Source organism: Mauremys reevesii, linkage group 17 (genome assembly GCF_016161935.1).
Source record: "Mauremys reevesii isolate NIE-2019 linkage group 17, ASM1616193v1, whole genome shotgun sequence".
Taxonomy (NCBI): domain Eukaryota; kingdom Metazoa; phylum Chordata; order Testudines; family Geoemydidae; genus Mauremys; species Mauremys reevesii.
Window position 1 is genome coordinate 2,473,644 of NC_052639.1, and position 23,170 is coordinate 2,496,813.

Genomic DNA, 23,170 nt, shown 5'->3' on the forward strand with positions numbered 1-23,170 from the left:
AGAGGATCTCTTGTTGGCATCGGCTTGTGGTCGGCCGAGCACGGTTTGAAACCCTGTGAACCGGGCATAGTCCCCAGCACCGGGTGCGGGGAAGGGGATAATCCCCAAACCCCTGTGAACTATATACACTAACTATACTACAAACGAATAAAGTTAACTATAACTATATAAAAAGACGGTTACTCCCCGTAGTAACTGTTGTTCTTCGAGATGTGTTGCTCCTATCCATTCCAGTTAGGTGTGTGCGCCGCGCGTGCACGGCTCTTCGGAACATTTTTATCCTAGCAACTCCGGCGGGCTGGCTGGGCACCCCCTGGAGTGGCATCGCCATGGCGCCGAATATATACCCCAGCTGGCCCGTCCGCTCCTCAGTTCCTTCTTGCCGGCTACTCCAACAGTGGGGAAGAAGGGCGGGTCTGGAATGGATAGGAGCAACACATCTCGAAGAACAACAGTTACTATGGTGAGTAACCGTCTTTTCTTCTTCAAGTGATTGCTCCTATGCATTCCAGTTAGGTGATTCCCAAGCCTTACCTAGGCGGTGGGGTCGGAGTGAGATGTGACAGAGTGTAAGACTGCTGAGCCGAAGGCTGCATCGTCTCTGGATTGCTGCACCAACGTGTAGTGGGAGGCGAAGGTGTGGACAGAAAACCAGGTGGCCGCTCTACAAATGTCCTGGATGGGGACATGGGCCAGGAAGGCGGCCGACGAGGCTTGCGCCCTCGTCGAGTGAGCGGTGAGGCGGCATGGTGGCACGCGAGCAAGCTCGTAGCATGTCCGGATACATGCCGTCACCCAGGAGGAAATCCGCTGCGAGGAGACCGGCTCGCCTTTCATGCGGTCGGCAACTGCTACAAACAGCTGGGTCGAACGCCGGAAGGGCTTCGTCCGCTCGATATAAAAAGCGAGGGCCCTGCGGACGTCCAGGGTGTGAAGCCGCTGCTCACGAGGTGAGGCGTGCGGCTTCGGGAAGAAGACCGGAAGGAAGATCTCCTGATTAAGGTGAAAGGCCGACACCACCTTAGGGAGGAAGGCCGGGTGCGGTCGAAGCTGCACCTTGTCTCCGTAGAAGACGGTGTATGGTGGACTAACCGTTAGGGCACGGAGCTCAGAAATTCGTCTTGCTGATGTAATTGCAACGAGGAAGGCTGTCTTCCAGGAGAGATAGAGTAGAGAGCACGTGGCCAGGGGCTCGAAGGGCGGCCCCCATAAGCCTGGCCAGAACGAGATTCAAGTCCCAGGTCGGGGTAGGACGCCGCACCGGCGGGTACAAGCGGTCCAGGCCTTTAAGGAAGCGGGAAACCATCGGGTTGGAGAAGATGGACCGGCCTCCCATGGATGGACGAAAGGCGGACACAGCTGCCAGGTGCACCTTCAAGGAGGAGACCGCGAGTCCTTGTTCTTTAAGGTACCAGAGGTAGTCCAGGATTGTAGGGATAGGGACTAGAAAGGGATTAAGGCCGCGCTGATCGCACCAGAGCGCGAAACGCTTCCATTTCGCAAGGTAGGTGGAGTGAGTGGAAGGCTTCCTGCTTTCAAGTAGGACTTGTTGTACTGCCGCCGAACAGTCCCTCTCTGTGTGGGTCAACCACGCAGGTACCAAGCTGTAAGATGGAGGGACTGAAGGTTCGGGTGGCGGAGTCTGCCGAAGTCCTGCGTGATGAGGTCCGGCCATAACGGAAGGGGAATGGGATCCCGAATGGAGAGCTCGAGCAGCAGGGTGTACCAGTGCTGCCTCGGCCAGGCCAGAGCGACGAGTATGACGTGGGCCCTGTCCCTCCGAAGCTCAGTAGCACTCGGTGTACGAGCGGGAACGGAGGGAAGGCGTAGAGGAGGTGATCCGTCCAGGAGCAGAGGAATGCATCTGACAGGGAGCCTGGGGAGCGACTCTGGTATGAACAAAACAGATGGCACTTCCTGTTCTGCTTGGAGGCAAACAGGTCTATCCGGGGAAACCCCCACCTCTGGAAAATTGTGTGCATGACATCTGGACGGAGGGACCACTCGTGGGAGAGGAACGACCTGCTGAGATGGTCGGCCAGCGTGTTCTGCACTCCTGGAAGAAAGGACGCTTCCAGGCGAATCGAGTAGGTCACGCAGAAGTCCCACAGGAGCATCGCTTCCTTGCAGAGCGGGGAGGAGCGGGCTCCGCCCTGCTTGTTCACATAGAACATCGCCGTCGTGTTGTCCGTGAACACCGCCACGCAGCGGTCTTGCAGACGGGTACGGAAGGCGAGACACGCCAAGCAGATCGCTCACAGCTCCCGGACATTGATGTGGAGTGAGAGCTCTTGGGGCGACCAGAGACCCTGTGTGTGAAGGTCGCCCAAGTGAGCCCCCCATCCCAACACCAAGGCATCCGTGGTCAGTGTGACGGATGGACGAGGAGGGCAAAACGGGACTCCTGCACACACAACCTCTGGGTCCAGCCACCAGCTGAGCGAATCGAGGGTAGGCTTCGTGACCGTGACTACCATGTCTATGGAGTCGCGGTGCGGGCGGTACACTGACGCCAGCCAGGATTGAAATGGGCGAAGGCGCAGTCTCGCGTAGGCGGTGACAAACATGCAGGATGCCATGTGACCCAGGAGGCGTAGGCAGGACCGAACTGTTGCAGTGGGAAAGGTATGCAGGTCTCGGATGATGGAGACCACCGTCTGATGCCGAGGTTGAGAGAGGCAGGCCCTGGCTACCATGGAGTCGAGGACCGCTCCAATGAACTCCACTCTCTGCGATGGAGTCAAAGAGGATGTTTCGGCATTGACAAGAAGGCCCAGTACCCGGAACAGGGAAAGTATTTCGGACATTTGGTCTGCTACCAGTTGTCGGGATGATCCGCGAACCAGCCAGTTGTCGAGATACGGGTAGACGTGAATGCGACGACGGCAGAGGTCTGCAGCAACCACTGCCATGCACTTGGTGAAGACCCTCAGCGCGGTGGACAGGCCGAAGGGTAGCACCGCAAACTGGTAGTGCGCATTGTTGACCACGAAACGCAGGTAGCGTCGATGGGGAGGGTAGATCGCGATATGGAAGTACGCGTCCTTCATATCGACGGCGGCAAACCAGTCTCCCGGATCCAGGGAGGGGATAATGGACCCCAGGGTTACCATGCGAAATTTGAGCTTGACCAGGTACTTGTTGAGCTCCCGGAGGTCCAGTATAGGCCGGAGACCTCCTTTCGCCTTGGGGATGAGAAAATAACGGGAATAGAATCCCCTGCCCCGCATATCGTGCGGCACCTCCTCTATGGCACCCACGCTCAACAGAGTCTCGACCTCTTGTAGGAGGAATTGCTTGTGAGAGGGGTCCCTGAAAAGGGACGGGGAGGGTGGGGGCGAAATAAACTGAAGGCGATACCCGTGCTGGATAGTATGAAGCACCCAGTTGTCCGTCGTTATTCGGGACCACGCCAGGAGGAAGTGAGAAAGGCGGTTGCAAAATAAACGGGAAGGATCCGGGGAAGAGACTGATGGGCCGTCCTCGGGCGTCCCGTCAAAATGCCTGCTTGGGCCCTTGCAGGGCCTTGGACGACGCCTGGGCCTGGTTACGCTTGTTGCCGGATGGCCTACGGCGGTTTAGACCGTTTCGCCGACTATTATAAGGCCGCGATCTGGCCTGGGTAAAAGGCCGGTAGGGCTGTTGTTGTCGGAATGACCGCCTCTGGGTAGCCGGTGTGTGCATACCCAGAGTCCGAATAGCAATACGACCATCCTTGAGGGTCTGAATCCTGGAGTCCGTTTTCTCCGAGAACAGACCGTGAGTCTCAAAGGGGAGGTCCTGCAGGGTATATTGCACCTCCGGCGGCAAGGTGGAGGACTGCAGCCAGGAGATGCACCGCATAGTCACTCCTGAGGCCAAAGTTCTGGCTCCCGAGTCCGCCGAGTCCAGAGCAGCCTGGATGGAGGACCGGGAGGCTTTCCTGCCCTCTTCGACGAGAGCGGAGAACTCTTGTCGGAAAGCCGTCGGGATCAGCTCCGAGAACTTCGTCAGGGACACGAAAATGTCGAAGGTGTAACGAGCCAGGAGGGCCAACTGGTTGGCGATCCGGAGCTGGAGACCCCCTGCCGAATACACCTTTCAGCCCAACAGGTCCATGCGCTTGGCGTCCTTGGACTTTGGTGCCGGGGCTGGCTGTCCATGCCTCTCACGGTCATTAACTGACTGGACTACGAGGGAGTCTGGAGTGGGGTGGGTGTACAAATACTCGTATCCGGTGGGGGGGACCGAGTATTTCCGTTCGACACCCCGTGCGGTAGGAGGGACGGACGCCGGTGACTGCCAGATGGTAGTGGCATTCTTCTGGATAGTCCGGATGAACGGGAGGGCCACTCGGAGCTGGGGCTCCACTCCGATCACCCTGGTCACCGGGTCGTCATCCTCCGGGACCTCCTCCACCGGGAGGTCAAGAGCCTTTGCCACCCTGCGAAGAAGGTCCTGGTGGGCCCGCAAATCAATCGGAGGAGGTTCCGCTGTAGAAGCCCCCGCCACCGCCTCATCCGGTGAGGAAGACGAGGATAGAGGTTGGACCACCACCTCGGCCGTGGTTGCTCCGGAGGGTGGGAAGCCGTGTCGTGTCCCGGATGCTCCACAGGTGGTGACAAGGCCTCACCCGGTGGTGATGGGGGAGGCCTGCTCACCGTGGCTTCTGGCACCCTGTGTTCAGCGCCCGCGGGACGTGGGGGGAAAGGGAGCCTGTAGCAGGGTGGAGTCCCTGCTCCGGGGTTTTAAGGGGTTTGAAAGCAGCTTGGCAGGGCTTGAGAGCTGCTACTCTCAAGCTGGGCTGATTGGGGAGGTAGCTGCAGCTGGGCCACACCCCAATCAGGCCACAGCTGGCCCCTATAAAAGGCTATGAGCCAGGAAACCAGGCAGTCTCTCTCTGGCTATAGAGAGAGAGAGATGGGCCTGGCTGCTTAGAAGCTTGAGACTGGATACCTGAGTGCAGCAGGGCTGGGGAAGGCTGAGGAGCTGGGGAGATCCAGCCTAGAAAGCCCCAGGCTGCGGCCTAGCAGTGGGCCAACAGGTACTGTGGGTTGCAGAGGGCAACCTAGGGGTAGGCCAAGGCAGCAGGTCCAAACCCAACTTTGCCTGTGATGAGTAGGCTGATACTGCAGTCTGCCCCAGAGTGTGAGGCTAGACAATGACTGGCAGTAGCCAAATACTGAGGCAAGGTAGGGATAGAGGGTGGGGGTTCCCTGAGACAGAAAGGGAGACCCAGAGAGAAAGGGGTTACTGCTAGGGGGCAGCACCCCATGTAAAAGGGCACCGGGTCCAGGGAGGGCCACGGGGGGCCTAAGAACAGGTGGATCACCAGGCTGCAGAGGGCGCTCAGGGCTGGACTGAGCTAACTTCGGAGAGCAACCAGTAGGAGGCGCCGCAGGGGTGAGTCGACCTGTTTACAGAGCCCTTGGGGCTCGTGATAGGCCCAGGGGACCCAAAAACCCCACTGCTGTGGTCCAAGGTCTTGGTTCTGGGTGCCAGCCCGGAGATCTCTTCTGCTGCCCGCCTGAGAGGCGACTGACGGCTGACGCGAAGGCCACGGGGGGGCAGAGGCGCTGACAGAGTGCGCCGTGGAAGGTGGCAGTTTGTCCCCGGACGGTGCCGAGGATTGGTGCCGAGCGTCGCGGTGCCAGGATGGAGATCGGGACCGTCGTTTGCTTCGGTACCGGGAGCCTGACCGCGACCTCGATCGACGGTGACGGGAGCGGCTTCGGGAGTCTCGGTGCCGAGAACGGTACCGGGAGCCAGACCTCCCACGGTACCGGCAGTCCGGTGACCGGGACCGGGAGCGGTGCCGGGAGTGCGACCGGTACCGCGATGCTGAGCGGTGCCGGGACTGCGACCGGTGCCGAGACGGGGAGCGGTACCGAGACGGAGATCGGTGCCGGGATTGGGAGCGGCGTGACGGCGACCGCTTCCTGGATCGGGACCTGGACCGAGACTTGGAGCACCGTCTATCCCGTCTGTCAGGGGTCGGGGGCCGCATCATTGGCGGCTTGCCAACCAACTGAACAGCCCGTACCGGCGGTGCCGGGGGCCGGAGGCTCGGTGCCTCTGTGAGTTCGATAAGCTCTCTCACCGTCGAGAAGGTCTCAGGCGTGGATGGGAGAGGCAGCTCGACCACGGATGGCACCGGGGAGCAGGGAGGTACCGGACTCGACGGCTCTTGAGGTGCCGGAGTCAACGGAACCGTGCACGGCTTGTGCACTACCACAGCCGGTACCGGAGGTGCCGGTGATGGCTGGGTAAGCTGTCCCAGAGCATGTGGCTTAGAAGCCGAGTGCGCCGTCTTCCGCTTCCTCGGTGGAGAGAGGGAACGGTGCCGGGACTTCGGTGCCGTCTGCGAAGTTCGAGCAGTGTCGGTACCGGGGCGGTTCGGTGCCGCTGGTGCGCTGCGCACCGAGGCCGATTTCGGTGCCGCTGGGGACGGCGCGGGAGGTTGAAGTGCCACCTCTGTAAGGAGGTGCTTGAGGCGAGAGTCCCGCTCCTTTCTCATGCGCGGCTTAAACGCCGTGCAGATCGGGCACTTATCTGTCCTGTCAGATTCCCCGAGGCAGCGCAGGCAGGAGTCGTGCGGGTCGCCAACGGGCATGTGCCGCTGGCAAGCCGCACAGGGCTTAAACCCCGGTGCCTTGGGCATGAGCCCGCACCGGATGTGGAAGAAGAGGGGCTAACCCCCCTAATTCCCCTACTATACTCTAACTAACTAAACTTATTCAACTAAACTATCAACTAAACTAAGGTAACCAACTATGTACACTGAAGCAATGGAGAAACGCTAGGGCTGTGGAGGTAAAGGAGCACTCCACTGTTCCAACTGGCCGTCACGGGCGGTAAGAAGGAACTGAGGAGCAGACGGGCCGGCTGAGGTATATATTCGGCGCCATGGCGGCACCACTCCAGGGGGCGCCCAGCCGGCCCGCCGGAGTTGCTAGGGTAAAAATGTTCCGAAGAGCCGTGCACGCGCGGCGCGCACACCTAACTGGAATGCATAGGAGCAATCACTTGAAGAAGAATCTGAACTATATATACAAGAATTAACGAGAGAAACTACGAGTAGCTAGGGAAGTGGAGGTCAGCTAAGCCGCACTCCACTGTTCCAACGACCGACACGGGCGGTAAGAAGGAACTGAGGAGCGGATGGGTCGGCTGGGGTATATATTCGGCGCTATAGCGGCGCCACTCCAGGCGCTTCCGATGAACGTGCACGCAGCACGCGCACACCTAACTGGAATGCATATGAGCAATCACTCAAAGAAGAAGGATACCTTCCTGACGGCCTTTGAGAATGCCTGCGAGCTGCACCGGGTTGACCCTGCAGACAGGCTCCAGTTTCTCACCCCCTTACTGGACTCCACAGCCCTGGAGGTGTACAGCCGAATGAAAGGGGTGGAGATGGGGACTACGAACTCTTCAAAAAGGCCCTGCTCCGTGAGTTTGGGCTGACTCCTGAGATGTACTAGAAGAGGTTCCGGAGTCAGCATAAAACCTGTGAGGTCACATACCTACAACTGGTCAACCGGGCGCAGGGGTATGTCCGCAAGTGGACAGCTGGGGCTCAAGCTAAAGAGGACCTGCTTGACCTATTCATACTGGAGCACCTGTATGAGCCGTGCCCATCTGACCTGAGGTGATGGTTGATGGACCAGAAGCCAGAGAACCTGCAGCACGCAGGCCAGCTGACCGATGAATTTGTGGACAGTCGGGCAGGGGATGACAGGGAGGAGTCCCAAAGGAACAGGCCTGCCATGATGCGGAAAGAGAGTGACCCTGGGACCTCCCACAGGGGAAGCATAGAGAACCCCCCCCCCCGCCAAGGGGAACATCCAGCATCAGGGCCAACCGGCCAGCTCGAGGGGACCCACGGGACATGGGCTGCTATTACTGTGGCCAGAGTGGCCACATACGGACCCAGTGCCCCAAGCTCAGGGACAGACTGAGCAGGCCGAACCCACAGAGGGTCAATTTCGTAGAGACCCAGCCGGACAAGGGGAAGATGGCCCAGGCAAGGGGGGCTGACAGCTTCCCAACTGCTCAGGAGGGAGGAGGGCCCCAGGCCAGCTTCCCTAGGGGGCTGGATGCTCCGGATACCAGGTTCTCCATTTACAGGGTGGATGCGGGGCAGTCCCTGCGGAGCGAATGCCTTGTTCCCCTGGAGGTGGATGGGAGGAAGGTCAATGAATACTGGGACATGGGCGCTGAGGTGACGCTGGCCCGGCCCGAGGTGGTAGGTCCAGATCAGGTGATGCCCAACACCTATCTGACCCTAACGGGGGTGGGTGGAACCCCATTCAAGGTGCCCGTGGTGAGGGTACACCTGAAATGGGGGGCCAAGGAGGGCCCCAAGGAAGTGGGAGTGCACCACCATTTGCCCCCTGAGGTGTTAATGGGGGGGGACCTGGAGGACTGGCCAAGCAACTCCCAGGGTGTCCTAGTCGTGACCCATAGTCAGAGCTAGCGAGGGGCACTGCGCCCTGACAACAGGAAAGGTACCTTGCCCGAGGCGCAGGACCCTAACCTGGTGGGGAGGGAACGCCCAGGGACACGACTCAGAGAGGCTGTGGCCTCAGACCCAGCCAGCGGAAGGGAGCAGGTCCCCATCCCTGCCTCAGCTGCTGAGTTCCAGGTCGAGTTGCAGAAAGATCCCTCCTTGTGGAAGATAAGGGACCTGGCTGACCTCAATGTGGTACAGACCATGGGGAGAGGTTGCCGGAAAAGGTTCCTGTGGGAGAAGGGGTTCCTGTACCAAGAATGGGCTCCCCCAAGGGAAATGGAGTCAGGGGGATCAGGAGGCAGCTGGTGGTACCCCGCAAGTATCGCCACCAGCTGCTGTGCCGGGCCCATGACATCCCCCTCTCAGGGCACCAGGGAACCTGGCGTACCCAGCAGAGGCTGCTACACAACTTCTACTGGCCTGCGGTCTTTACTCATGTCCGACAGCACTGCCGATCCTGTGACCCCTGCTAGAGGGTGAGGAAGGCCCGGGACAAGGGGAAAATGGCTGTAGGACCCTTGCCCATCATAGAGGAGCCTTTCCAGAGGGTGGCCAAGGTCAAAAGGGAGGCTCTGAACTAAGAGAGCCCAAATCACAGCCCTCCAGCCTGGAACGCAGGGAGAAGACCCCAGCCCAGCTTGAACCCCAGGGGTATTGGGGTGGGAAAAGGGCACGGGACACATAAGCCTTCCTACATGTGAACTACGAGTGCCATTGAGCACACCCGACCTAAAGGGGGGTGTGAAACTGGAAGGGCCTGGTGTAATTCTCACCAAGGAATGGGAGGGATGTTGCGGCATCCCTAGGAATGTGGGTAGGTTTGAACTTCCCCAGGTCACTGGCTGAAGGGACCCCGCTCAGTTCGGTCTCGAAGGGGGGAGAGATGTGACGAAAAGGGACTGTTCTTACTCTGGTCTGTGAATGCTGAGTGTTGGCTTGGGAGGAGGATCTGCACTGGGGGATGGAAGACTGGCCGGAGGGAGGATACCTGAGCATGTAATGTGAGAACCCAGGAAGGGGTTAGAGGCCAGGTGATACCTTGGCAAGTGAACAAAGGCTGAGTGAGAGGCTGGGGGGTTGTTTTCAGCTTGGAAGCTGGCTGGAAATGGAGGGGAGTCCTGATGGGGCTTGGGCCTCCCAATGGGGCAGTGGCCTCCCTGGGGCCCCAGATCATAGAATCATAGGGCTGGAAGGGACCTCAGGAGGTATCTAGTCCAACCCCCTGCTCAAAGCAGGACCAATCCCCAGATGGCCCCCTCAAGGATTGAACTCACAACCCCGGGTTTAGCAGACCAATGCTCAAACCACTGAGCTATCCCTCCCTCCCGGATGGACTTAACTAAAAGGGGTCCTGTTGTCTGTACCGGCAAGATCTGTTTTGGACTGTGTTCCTGTCATCTAAATAAACCTCTGTTTTACTGGCTGCCTAAGAGTCACATCTGACTGCGAAGTGGGGGGTGCAGGACCCGGTGGCATCCCCAGGACCCGGCAAGCGCACAGAGGGGCACATGCTGACTGCTTCTAGGAGTGACCCAGGAGGTGAAGCCGTGTGAGCTTCTTGCCCTGAAGACAGTCTGCTCCGAGGGAGAGGAGGCTCCCCAAAGTCCTGACTGGCTTTGTGGGGAGCAGTTCCAGAGCATCGCCCGGGGATACCGTAACAGTATCCCAGGCCTGAGTTTGCTAGGAGCAGCCCTGGGGATTCATTAGAACAGGCCGGACCGTTTGGTGGGATTCGCCCCTGGATGCCAGCAGCCCTGGGCACATCAGAGCCAGTTTAGTCCTTTCCTGCTATTGTGATGAAGTGGGAGATTTTCTTGTTGTTTCTTGTTTTTCCAATAGTTTGCATGCAGAGGGGAGTGAGACTCAGTTTCCCTGGGTGTTGCTGGTTTAACCAGGTAAGGGGAGAGGGAGTTTGTTGGTACACAGGACCAGCGAGGGAACTTGGGATCCCGGCCAATGGCCTGGAGAATGGACACCCCAGTGACTGGCGACCTGGTGACCCAGAGGCCCAGCTCAGGAGTCACAGCCGGTTCTGGTCGGTGGGAGGACAATGGGCTGCGGAGAGAGGACCCCGGTGACCTGACCAGCCAGTTCCAGCCAGAGGGGCCAGAGGACAGAAGAGGGGAGAGGCCCAGGTGACCCTGTTTACCTGGAGAGAAGAAAATGGACAGAGGGGGCTTGGGGCCGGGGATATCGGAGGCCCAGCTGGGAAGCAGGGGGGGTCTGGGCTGGAGGGGGGAGCAGGCAGAACCCACCTGGATGCAGGGGGACTGGGATGTGCTGGGCTGAGGGTGGCCAGGCCTGAGGCCCCGAGAATTTTCTGTGCTGGGTTCAGACACTCAATAAACCTCCTGTTTTACGCTGGCTGAGAGTCGCTGCGGTCTAGAGAACAGGATGGCATTATTCCCTCTGGGGGTGGAGGCCCTGGGGATCCAGAGCGAGTGGACTCCCTGAGGGGGCCCACTGCGAGAGACAGACGTGCTAAGGCTCAGAGAGGTGCAGATCTAGGAGGTGGAGGGGCCTGACCCTGAGAGAGAGTGGCCCCCCGAGAAGGGCTGTCGCACTAAAGGGGGTTCCCCTCAGGGACCACATGGGGCCAAAAGTGGGCACGACCTGGGAGTCCGTGACAGCTACAGAGGAGTGTGAGGCCTGGCCAGGCACAACCCTACCTTAAACAGGCTGTAGGCGTCAGGCTGAGGGAGAGTCCAGCTGCTAGTCCCTCTGCGACACCTCCGCCTGGGACCTAAGGCACCGCAGTGAGGAACTAGAAGGGGAGAGGTCACAGAAGGACATGACTCAGGCTCTCGCACTGCGTCGGGATAGTCTCCTCGGGGAAAATCAGGGAGCAGGTTATAGACCTAAAGACAAACACACACGACATCAGCCATGAAACCAAGACAGGAGCTACCCCAGAGCCAGCTCCTGCCCCTCCTCCCACTAACACATCACCCCACAACCTCCGCTCTCGCCCCAGCCTCATCTCTAGCCTGGATACCTCCTCCCACCCTGCCCAGCCCCCAGCCCCAGACCCCACATGCAGAGCCGTAACTAGGGATTTTTGCGGCCGAGGCAAGGGACAGGGGCGGCACATCCAGCTCTTCGGCGACGGGTTCCTCTCCTCTGTTCTTCGGCGGCAATTTGGGGCAGGTCCTTCCCTCCGAGAGGGTCTGAGGGACCCGCCGCCGAATTTCTGCCAAAGAGCCGGACATGCCGCCCCTCTCCCTTGCTGACGACTGGTGGCAATTCAGTCCCTCTCAGAGGAAAGGACTTGCCACTGAATTGCCGCCGAATGAGACTTTCTGCACCTCTGACTTTCCACACCCGAGGCAAGTGCCTCACTTGCCCTCGTTATGGCACTGCCCACGTGGGCATCTGTCCCTGCACCTCCCCCCCAGCCCTAGGAGAGGGACCCGTGGCTCCCAACGCCCTGGGAGAACCTGGGGCAGGGGGAGGGCAGCTGCCCCTTCTTGCCGTGGGGCAGCGAATGGCTCTTAGCGCCCCTCCCCCACTCTGTCCGGATCACAGAGGGGCTGTGTCGGGGGCTGGCCCTGGGGCCACGGCTCAGAGGGAGACGTGACTCAGGCCCCGCCCATCGAGTCCCGTCTCCTGCTGCCCCATGGGGCTTGGGAGGCTCCACTCGCCGTGTGCAGAGTCCGTGAGTCCCTGGACGGCAGGAGCCAGCGACGGGTCGAGTGCGATTCCGTACATCACCCGGGCAGGGGCAACTCCCACAATGCACTTGGCCAGTTGTCCCCTGCTGTACATGGGGGCAGGGAATTCACCTGCCCCCACCCCTGGGGACCAGCTCTGCCCTGGAGAGCGAGCTCCAGTTACCCCGGCCATTATCTCAGCTCCGAGCTCCATGTTCCCAGACGGAGCCGGGGGGAGGGGTCCCGGGAGAGCGGCACTGCAAGGGCTGATGGGAGAACAGGCAAGCGGGGACCCCCCAGAGTTAAGGGCTGTCAAGTGCCATGGGAGCAGCCCTCAGACGGGGAGAGGTGGCCTCGAGAGGTGTCCCCCAGCGGCCGTGCATCGCCCTCCCAGCGAGGGGGGAGGACTCGTCGGGAGGGGCCGGGCGAGGGGCCGAGCTGCTCTGGACTCACTGTGTCGACGCTGAGCTCGGCCTCGGGCTTCCTGAGCAGCACGCTCTGATCCACGGCGCGGACGGCGCACAGGGACCCGGGGGCAGCCTGCACCCGCAGCTGGAGCTCTGAGCCCGGCAGGGCCCGGTCCTGCGAGAAGGCCAGCTTCACCTGGCGAGGCACAGCGCGTCACAGGGGAGGAGAGAGACCCCCGGGGCAGGCGGAGACAGGCCCAGGCGGGGGGCAGGGGGGGCAGGCACCGAGTGTCACTCCGGCCCCAGGCCCGGCTGGCTGAAGGGCTGGGGCTTTGGGAGTCCTGCTGGGCGTGGGGGGTCGAGGCAGCCCAGGCTCATTCAGTGCCCCCGTGGGACGGCTCAGGGAGCTGCAGTTATACATAGACACCCCGGGGTGGGGTAGGAGGTGCAGGGGGGTAGGGATACGACAGGATCACCAGCCCCAGCAGATAAAACTCTGGAGTCAGACCCCCGAAAAGTCCTGAGATTCTTGACGAGGACGAAGCCCTGGGCTGCAGCCTGTCCTCTGGCTTCTCCGCTCCCCCCCCCCTCCCCAGTGTGTCTGGACACGCACAGCACTGCCCGGGGGTGTGGGGTCGGCTGAAGGCTGAGCGATGAGGCTGTGATGTTATTGATATAAATTGGGACCATATAGAACATGGGTTGCAACCAAGTTCCTGTAGTGGCACCAAATCTTAGGTAAAGGGGGTCATATAAGGTGTCTAAGACCAGGTTATGGGTTGCTGGTTATGATTATGCTGTCTGTGAGCATGTATCATTTTTAGTTGAAGTTATGTATATTGGCTCTATACTGTCTGTATTTCAAGTTGGTGATGTGCTTCTGGGTGATATCCCAGACAAGTTGGTGTTAGCTCTGCTTAGCCTGCTTGATGGCCCATTAAGGACCATCAGCTACACAACTGACCCATGGAGAGAAGGCAGACACGCCTTGTGACTCAGCGAAGTATGCAGGGACTGGCCCATGTGACTCCAGACTCCATTTTGCTGTAATTTTCCACAGTAAGGACAAAGAGGTTCTTACACCTGGAAAAGCCTAGATAAGGCTGATGCATCATCTCCATCTTGTCTTCAATCCTGCTTCTTACCTCTGGAGGGACTTTGCTACAAGCTGAAGCTCTACACAAGGGACTGAGGACCCATCCCAGCGGGGGATGTTCTCCAGAGACTTGATTTGAACCTGCAGTTTATGCCATCACTGCTGCAAGCCTGAACTAAGAACTTTGCCATTACTGTATGTAATTGATTCCATTTAACCAATTCTACCTCTCATCTCTACCTTTTTCCCTTTGTAAATAAACCTTTAGATTTTAGATTCTAAAGGATTGGCAACAGCGTGACTTGTGGGTAAGATCTGATGTGTATATTGACCTGGGTCTGGGGCTTGGTCCTTTGGGATCGAGAGAACCTTTTTCTTTTATTGGGGTGTTGGTTTTCATAATCATTCATCCCCAAGACGAGTGCACTGGTGGTGATACTGGGAGACTGGAGTGTCTAAGAACATTGCTTCTGTGACTTGTGGTTAGCCAGTGTGGTGAAACCAAAGTCCTTTTTGTCTGGCTGGTTTGGTTTGCCTTAGAGGTGGAAAAAACCCAGCCTAGGGCTGTGACTGCCCTGTTTGAGCAATTGGTCCTGAATTGGCACTCTCAGTTGGGTCCCGCCAGAACCGCCTCGTCACAGAGGCGAATACCAAGCAGATGCCAGTTGCCAGGGGAGGCAGCCGCCATTGCCGAGGGGGGGCATTGAAACATGTCCGGGTAACAGTGCACTGCCACCCCGGGCTGGGTGGGGGGCAGAAGGGCCACACTTACCCCCAGGGCAGTGGGGTGAAGTGGGGGGAGGGGCAGAAGGACTCAGCCAGACCCCACAAGATGGAGGGGAGAGGTAGAGGAGGAATTCTGTATGTTTACTTCCCTAGTCCCAGAGGGGAGGGGCCTTCCCCCCAGCTGACCCTATGTGCAGTGGGGAGGGGGCTGATGGCTGGTCCCTGGCGAAAGCTTTTTCTCAATGACAGGGACGTGCCCCTGCCGGCTGCCTGGAGAGGGGAGCTCCAGCCTTCCCGGGGGGGGAGGGGGGGGAGTCTCTGCTGCTCAGCTGCTGAGAGTGGGAGCCGGCTGCCGGCCCAGAGGAGGGGAGGGGCCCTTCCCCTCATGACACTTGTGCCCCAGTCGACTGGAGGGGCAGCGGCCCCTTAGAAGCCCTCTAGAGAAATATGGGCAGCTGGCCCCCTGCAAGCCTCCAGAGGGGAAGGGGGCTCAGACCATCATATCCTGCCCCCGCCCCAGGAATCTCCCCGGCTGGGCGGGGCAGGCGCGGGTCGGAGGATGGGCAGTGGGTAGGGCTGAGGTGGCAGAAGTTCTGGGGGGTGGGGGAGCAAGTGGGTGTGGCGCGTGGGGTGTGGGGCTCAGGGTGGCAGGTACCTGCCGGGGAGCCCCGAGTGGGCCGGGGAGGGGCCGGGTCCCGGGCCGTGGGGTGGGAGGGACAGAAGCAGGAGCTCTGGGGGTTGGGGACGGGGAGGCGAGGGGTGGGGCAGGCAGGCAGCAGGTACCTGCTGGGCCCGGAGTGAGGGGCTGAGTCCGCGGGGGAGGCAGGGGGGGCTGGGGGAGGCAGGAAGGGTTTGGGGGAGCAGGTACTCGCTGGGGTCAGGGAGAGCGGAATGGGAGGGGGGAGGGCAGGCACCTGCTCCTCCATTGTGCGGGGGCCGGAGCTCTTCCCGTCACCGCGGGAACGCCTGCAGGGGGGGCGAAATGGCTACTGAGCAATTCACCAGAGCTGGCACTGCCCCAACGACCCTGGCGCTGCTGTGAGGCTGGGAAGGGAGGGGCTGGGGGCACCCGCCATGCCCCTGCTCAGGGCTCCTGTTATGGGGCAGGGAGCGATTCCCCCACCCAGAGGCTCCTCTGCCCCGAGCTCCAGGCTCACCTTGTTCGGGAGGCACTTGGCCACATGCAGTCGGGCGCGGTCAGTAGCCATCTCGCCATCGGGCAGCACCGTGTAACCCAGCACCTTGGCAGCGGGCGCCAGGTCAGCGCCGACGGGCAGCTCCACCAAGAAGGAGCCCTTCAGCCCTAGGGACGGCGGGAAACACCAAGGGGAAGTCAGGCCCAGCCAGCAGAGCCCCCTCCCCCAGCCCGGCCCCTCTCAGGGGGCTCAATCCCCAGTTGCTCCTGGGTGCCCCCTGTCTGCACAGACCCCTCCCCCGCCACTTACCAGCCCCCTCCCTGAGGTCCAGCCCCTTGTGGAGGATCCTGGCGATGGCTCCCTTGGCCACGACCTGCGGAGGAGGAGACGGGAGTCACTGAGCTGTGTGACGCTCTGTGGAGTCTGGGAGACACTTTATGGTATTGTTGATACCAACATTATAAAATTGCAGGGAATCTGTCCAGAGATGCCATGAAAGGTGTCTGTGAAAATGGTGCGATTTGCCAAATATGAGGATCTTGTTTCTATCTTTGTATCACCTTTGTATTGTGCTCTAGGTTTGTGCGGTACATCTGGATTTCTAAACTCAGGCTGTGGTTCTGGGTGACACACTGTGACAGGGACGACAACTCACTGGCGCAGCACCTCCTGCTGGTCATCCAGGGAAAAGACAGTTACTCACCTTTGTAACTGTTGTTCTTCGAGATGTGTTGCTCATATCCATTCCAATTAGGTGTGGGCGTGCCGCGTGCACGTTCGTCAGAAGATTTTTACCCTAGCAACACTCGGTGGGTCGGCTGGGTCGCCCTCTGGAGTGGTGCCGTTATGGTTCTGGATATATACCCTTGCCGACCCAACGGCCCTTCAGTTCCTTCTTGCCGGTTACTCCGACAGAGGGGAAGGATGGCGGGTTTGGAATGGATATGAACAACACATCTCGAAGAACAACAGTTACAAAGGTGAGTAACCGTCTTTTCTTCTTCGAGTGCTTGCTCAGATCAATTCCAATTAGGTGACTCCCAAGCCTTACCTACGCGGTGGGATTGGAGTGAGATTTTTGCAGAATGTAGAACTGCTGAGCCAAATGCCGCGTCATCCCTGGACTGTTGCACCAATACGTAATGTGACGCAAAGGTGTGAACCAATGACCAGGTAGCTGCCCGACATATCTCCTGGATGGGAACATGGGCCAGGAAGGCGGCAGATGAAGCTTGAGCCCGAGTAGAATGGGCGGTGAGGTGGCTAGTCGGAACGTGAGCCAAGTCATAGCAGGCATGGATACAGGACATCACCCAAGATGAAATTCTCTGGAAGGAGACTGGCAGGCCCTTCATTCGATCTGCCACCGCAACCAAGAGTTGGGGCGTCTTTCAAAAGGGCTTTGTTCATTCGATATAAAAGGCGAGAGCCCTGCGGACCTCTAGGGAGTGCAGCTGCTGTTCCCAACGCGATGAGTGCGGCTTCGGGAAGAAGACCGGAAGGAAGATGTCTTGATTGACATGGAAGGCCGATACCACTTTAAGGAGGAAGGTGGGGTGTGGTCGCAGCTGTACCTTGTTCTTGTGAAACACCGTATACGGGGGGTCCGCTGTGAGGTCCCGAAGCTTGGATACTCACCTTGCCAATGTAATGGTGACAAGGAAGGCTGTCTTCCAGGAGAGGTACAGCAGCGAGCAGGTGCCTAGCGGTTCGAAGGGAGCACCGATAAGCTTGGCTAGAACTAGATTGAGGTCCCAGGTCGGGGCGGGACGTCGGATCTGTGGGTACAAACTTTCCAAGCCCTTGAGGAACCTTGAAACCATAGGGTGAGAGAAGACTAAATGAGCGTTCTCCCCTGGGTGGAAGGCGGAGATGGCCACCAGATGAACTTTTATGGATGAAACCGCTAGGCCGTGTTGTTTCAGGGACCAGAGGTAGTCCAGGATAGTAGGAGCTGGTACCTGCGTGGGGACAGCGTTACGCTGAGCGTAGCAACAGAGAGAAACGCTTCCACTTGGCCAGGTATGTCAACCTAGTGGAAGGCTTCCTACTGCCTAAGAGTACCTGTTGCACTGAGGCAGAGCAGCGTAACTCGGACTGGCTTAACCACGCTGTGAGGTGAAGAGACTGTAGGTCTGGATGGTGAAGCCTGCCGTAGTCCTGAGTTATGAGATCCGGCCAAAGTGGTAGGGGAATTGGGTTGGCCACCGACAGGTCGAACAACATGGTGTCCCAGTGCTGCCTCGGCCACGCTGGAGTGATCATGATCAGGTGGGCCCTCTCCCTGCGGAGCTTGAGCAGGACCCTGTGGACCAGCGAGAACGGTGGAAAGGCGTAAAGCAGATGGTTCGTCCTTGGTATCAGGAATGCGTCTGAGAGGGAGCCCGGGGAGCGACCCTGGAAGGAGCAGAACAAGTGACGTTTCCGATTCTCGCAAGAGGTGAAGAGGTCTATGCAGGGAAACCCCCACTTCCGGAAAACAGAATGGATGATGACCAGACGAATTGACCACTCGTGGGTTAGGAAGGATCTGCTGAGGCGATCTGCCAGGATGTTCTGAACTCCTGGGAGAAAGGACGCTACAGGTCGATTGAGTGGGCTATGCAGAACTCCCAGAGCTGAATGGCTTCCTGACAAAGAAGGGAGGAGAGTGCTCCACCCTGCCTGTTTATATAAAACATGGCTGTTGTGTTGTCCGTAAACACTGATGCACAACGGCCTTGGAGTTGATGAGAAAACACCTGGCACGCTAGGCGAACCACCCTCAGTTCCTGCACATTGATGTGTAAGGTTAGTTCTTGAGCTGATCAAAGGCCTTGAGTACGGAGACCCTCTAGGTGGGCACCCCAACCCAGAGATGACACGTCCGTGGTTAGGGCCATCGAAGGTTGCGGTGGGTGGAATGGCATCCCTGCACAGACCAGGGTGGGGGTCAGCCACCAGGTCAGGGAGGCTAAAATGTTCGAGGGAACAGTGACTATCATGTCCAGGCTGTCTTGGCCCAGTCGGTACACTGAGGCGAGCCAGGTTTGAAGTGGACGGAGGCATAGCCTGGCGTGTTTGGTCATGAAGGTGCAGGCTGCCATGTGGCCTAGGAGGCTGAGACAAGTGCGAATCGACATTGTCGGGAAGGTTTGGAGGCCTTGAATAACTGTTGCCATTGCCTGGAAACGAGGCTGCGGCAGGCAGGCTCTGGCCAGATTGGAAACCAGAATCGCCCCAATGAAGTCTATCCTCTGCGTGGGTACCAGAGTAGACGTCTCGATATTGATCATCAGGCCTAGTCTCCTGAACAGATCTTTGACAATGCAGAGATGACTTCTCACTTGTGACTTGGAGGCCCCTCGAATGAGCCAATCGTCGAGATACAGGTAGACGTGCACCCGACGACGGCGAAGGGAGGCGGCGACTACAGCCATGCATTTTGTGAATACTCGCGGGGCCATAAAAAGGCCGAATGGAAGGACTGTGAATTGAAAATGTTGATGGTTGACCACAAAACGGAGGTACCATCTGTGTGGTGGGTAAATTACGATGTGGAAATACGCGTCCTTCGTATCGAGGGCAGCATACCAGTCTCCGGGATCCAATGACGGGATAATGGTCCCCAGCGATACCATGCGGAACTTCAACTTTATCATGAACTTGTTGAGTCCTCGCAGGTCTAAGATCGGTCACAGACCTCCCTTTGCCTTGGGGATTAGGAAGTAGCGGGAATAAAACCCCTTGTCCCTCAGATCTTTTGGTACCTCCTCTATAGCTCCAATGGTTAGAAGCGTCTGGACCTCCTGTAAGAGGAATTGCTCGTGAGAGGGGTCCCTGAAGAGTGACGAGGAGGAAGGGTGGGAAGGAGGGGGTGAAACAAACTGAAGGTGGTATCCCAACTCCACCGTGTGTAGGACCCAATGATCCGATGTTAGCTGGGACCACGCAGGGAGGAAATGAGAGAGGCGGTTGTGAAAGGGTGGGGAAGGATCCGGGAAAACAACTGGTGCGTCGTCCTCGGGCGTCCCTTCAAAAGTTCTGTTTGGGCCCCGCAGGTGGTTTAGGGGGGCCCTGATTTTGACCCCCTTGGGGCCCAGATTTCCTTCTGCGATTCCCCCGGCCACGTCTTCTGCCAAAGTCCTGTCATGGCCTAGGTGGGGGGTAAGTGCGGTGAGGCTGGGGGCGGAAGGACCTGCGCTGGGTCACTGGGGTGTGCATCCCCAGCGAGCGCAAGATTATTCTGCTGTCCTTTAGGCTTTGCAGCCTAGGGTCAGTCTTTTCTGAGAATAGCCCCTGGCCTTCAAAGGGCAAGTCTTGTATAGTCTGCTGTAATTCAGGTGGAAGGCCTGACACCGGGAGCCAGGAGATGCGTCTCATCGCCACTCCGGAAGTCAGAGTCCTGGCCACAGAGTCTGCTGCGTCCAGAGAAGCTTGGAGGGAGGTTCTCGCTACCTTCTTTCCCTCTTCCAACAGGGCCGAAAATTCTTGGCGGGACTCCTGGGGAACAAGCTCCGTGAACTTCCCCAAGGACGTCCACGTATTGTAGTTGTATCTACTTAGGAGGGCTTGCTGGTTTGCCACCCTAAGTTGGAGGCCCCCAGCCGAATATATTTTGCGGCCTAACAAGTCCATGTGACTAGCCTCCTTGGACTTGGGAGCAGGAACTTGCTGGCCATGACGTTCCCTTTTGTTGACCGATTGTGCTACTAGGGAGCAAGGAGGAGGGTGCATGTAGAGATATTCATAGCCCTTGGAGGGCAGCATGTACTTCTGCTCTACTCCCTTGGCTGTCGGGGGAATAGAGGCTGGGGATTGCCAGATGGTATCAGCATTCACCTGTATAGTGCAAATGAAGAGCAGGGCCACTCTTGTAGAGGTGTCTGCTGATAAGATGTCCACCACTGGGTCCTCTATTTCAGGGACCTCCTCCACCTGCAGATTCATATTCTGCGCCACCCGTCTCAGAAGGTCTTGATGAGCCCTTAGGTCAATTGGGGGAGGGCCGGCGGAGGATGTCCCTGCCACCGCCTCATCAGGTGAGGAGGAAGAGGAGAGGCCAGGGACAAGAGGGTCCTGTGGGGGCTCCTGCTCTTGAGGGGCAGCGTCAGGCTCAGGTGGGGCCTGGATGTCTGCCAGTGGTACCGAAGCCTCATCCATACCCATGAGGGGGGCGGCTTACAGTTGCCTCTGGCACCCGGTGTTCCGATGGGGCAGATCGTGGTGCAGCTGGGGGAGCACCCTGGGCTTGGTGGTACGCCCAAGGTGTCCAGAAAGACCACTGATGGGGCCCTTGCTCGTGGCCTTGGCTCTCCGGAAACGTATGGCTGGGCAGGTCTGAGTCACGGTCCTGTGCATAGGAAGCGCTACCAGCATGAGACGACACCGAGGTGTGTCTCGATGGCCAAGGCGGTGCTGAGAGACCCTGAGAAGGAGCCATGTCTCGGGCTGGTCTTTCCCGGGACGGCACCGGGGAGCGGTATCGGGAGCTGTAATGGTACCGTGAATGAAACCGGGACCTACGACCGTAGCGGTGCCAGGATCTCGATCCCCTTCACCTAGAATGGCTGCAAGATGAGTGGTGCCGTGAATGGTGCCAGGAGCCGGATCAGTACCGGGTGTACCGGGCAGGCAAACGGGAGGCCGAGCAGTGCCGCAAGTGCAACTGGTACTGCGATGGAGAGCGGTGCCGGGACTGCGAGTGGCGTCAGGACCGGGATCGGCGGCGTGACCGAGATCGTCGGCAGGACCGAGATCTTGAACGATGTCTCTTGGCGGCTCCCATGGAGGTTGGCCTCAGCAAGGCAGGCTTGCCAATAGAGTGGATGACCCGCACCGGCGGTGCCGGGGGTTGAGGCAGCGCGTTCTCCGTCATCGGAATCAACTCCCGTGCCATGGAGAAGGTCTCCAGCGTGGATGGGAGAGCGAGCTTGACCACGGTGTGAGCCAGGGAGCTTTCGGGCACTGGACTCAATGGCCCTTGCGGGACCGGAATCGACGGTGCCGCGCAGTTGGTGGTGCCGCAGCAGATGTCGGTGCCAGGCAATCCGTCTTAGGCAGGAGCTCTTTCTGCGGTGTGGATGGTACCGAGGCAGCTGGAGCCTTGTGTTGCTTCCTGGGCCGCAGGGACTGGGAGCAGTGCCAAGCCAACGTCGGTGCCGGCGAGGGTCGATGCCGGGGCTCCTTTGCGGTACTGGAGCAGTCCGGAGCCGAAGGAGCGCTCCTCACAGATGCGGATTGTTCAGCGCTCAGTGCTGAGGGCATTGGACTAAGAGCTGCCTCCATCAGGAGCTGTTTGAGACAAAAGTCCCACTCCTTCTTCGTCCTCGGCTTAAAGGCCTTACAGATGCGGCACTTATTGGAAACGTGGGATTCCGCGAGGCACTTAAGGCAGGAGTCGTGGGGATCCCCTATTGGCATCGGCTTTTGGCACGCCGAGCACGGTTTGAATCCCGGTGACCTGGGCATGGGGCCCAGTACTGGGGTGGAGGGAAGGGGCTAATCCCCGATCCCCCCGCAACTATATACACTATTTAGATATACAGACAACTAAAACTAACTATAACTGTAAAAACTCGAACTATATACACAACTATCAGTAAAGAACTACAAGTAAGCTAGGGAAGTGGAGATCAGCTAAGCCGCGCTCCACTGTTCCAACGACCGTCACGGGCGGTAAGAAGGAACTGAAGGGCCGTTGGGTAGGCAGGCGTATATATTTGGCGCCATAACGGGGCCACTCCAGGGGGCTCCACAGCCGACCCACTGAGTGTTGCTAAGGTAAAAATCTTCTGACGAATGTGCACGCGGCGCCCACACACCTAACTGGAATTGATATGAGCAAGCACTCGAAGAAGAATTAGTTCTTTCCAGCCTGGAGCGCCCTTTGCGGCTGGTGTCTCGCCTGCTGCTGGCATCGTGTCCTTCCCAGACCCCAGTGCCCTTTTCCCAGGGGTTCTGCCCACCATGATATCCCCTGTGTCTGGGTCTCCCCCCCCAGGGGAACCCCCAACCCCCTATCCCCACCTTGCCTCAGTGGCTACTGCCAGTCACCATCTAGCCCCTGCTCCCTGGGGCAGACACAGTCTGCAAACCCCTCATCGTCGACAATGGAGGTTTGGACCTGCTGCCTCTGCCTATTCCTGGGCTGCCTCTCTGCAGCCTTAGTACCATTTTGTGGGCCCTTAACTCGGCCTGCAGCCTGGGCCTTTGCTAGGCTGGAGCTCCCCAGCTCCCTCTGCCCTTCCCCAGCCCTGCTCCACCCTAGTACCCTGCTCAGCCTCCCAGGCAGCCAGGTCCTTCTCTCTCCAAGGAGCTAAAGAGAGATTGTCTCCAGTCACTGGCCCTCAGCCCTCTTATAGGGCCAGCTGTGGCCTGATTGGAGCATGGCCCCACCTGTGGCTGCTTCCCCCAATCAGCCTTTCCCCAGCCACAGCCCTGCCCAGGGCTGGGTTAAGCCCTTCAGGGCATGAGCAGGGTGACCACCCCACTACACACCCCAGACAGACTGGCATCAGCACTGCTGAGCCTGTTCGATGGCCCAGCACGGGTCATCAGCCCGACAGTGACCCCATTGACAGGAACTAGGGCAGGGGTGGGCAAACTTTTTGGCCCGAGGGCCACATCGGGTTTTGTAAATTGTATGGAGGGCCGGTTAGGGGAGGGGGTCGTGGCCCGGC

The 23,170-nt window shown here is 59.0% G+C and overlaps 1 protein-coding gene across 1 annotated transcript in view; it reads right to left on the reverse strand.

Moving 5' to 3' along the window:
• LOC120385067 (alpha-2-macroglobulin-like protein 1) overlaps positions 1 to 23,170 on the reverse strand; it is a 95,390-nt gene that overhangs the window by 43,243 nt on the left and 28,977 nt on the right. The window contains exons 13-16 of the mRNA XM_039504178.1: positions 15,819 to 15,882; positions 15,531 to 15,676; positions 12,598 to 12,747; positions 11,164 to 11,352 (exon numbers count right to left, since the gene is read on the reverse strand). Coding sequence (XP_039360112.1) covers positions 11,164 to 11,352; positions 12,598 to 12,747; positions 15,531 to 15,676; positions 15,819 to 15,882 — 549 coding nt within the window. The remainder of the gene's footprint in view (positions 1 to 11,163; positions 11,353 to 12,597; positions 12,748 to 15,530; positions 15,677 to 15,818; positions 15,883 to 23,170) is intronic.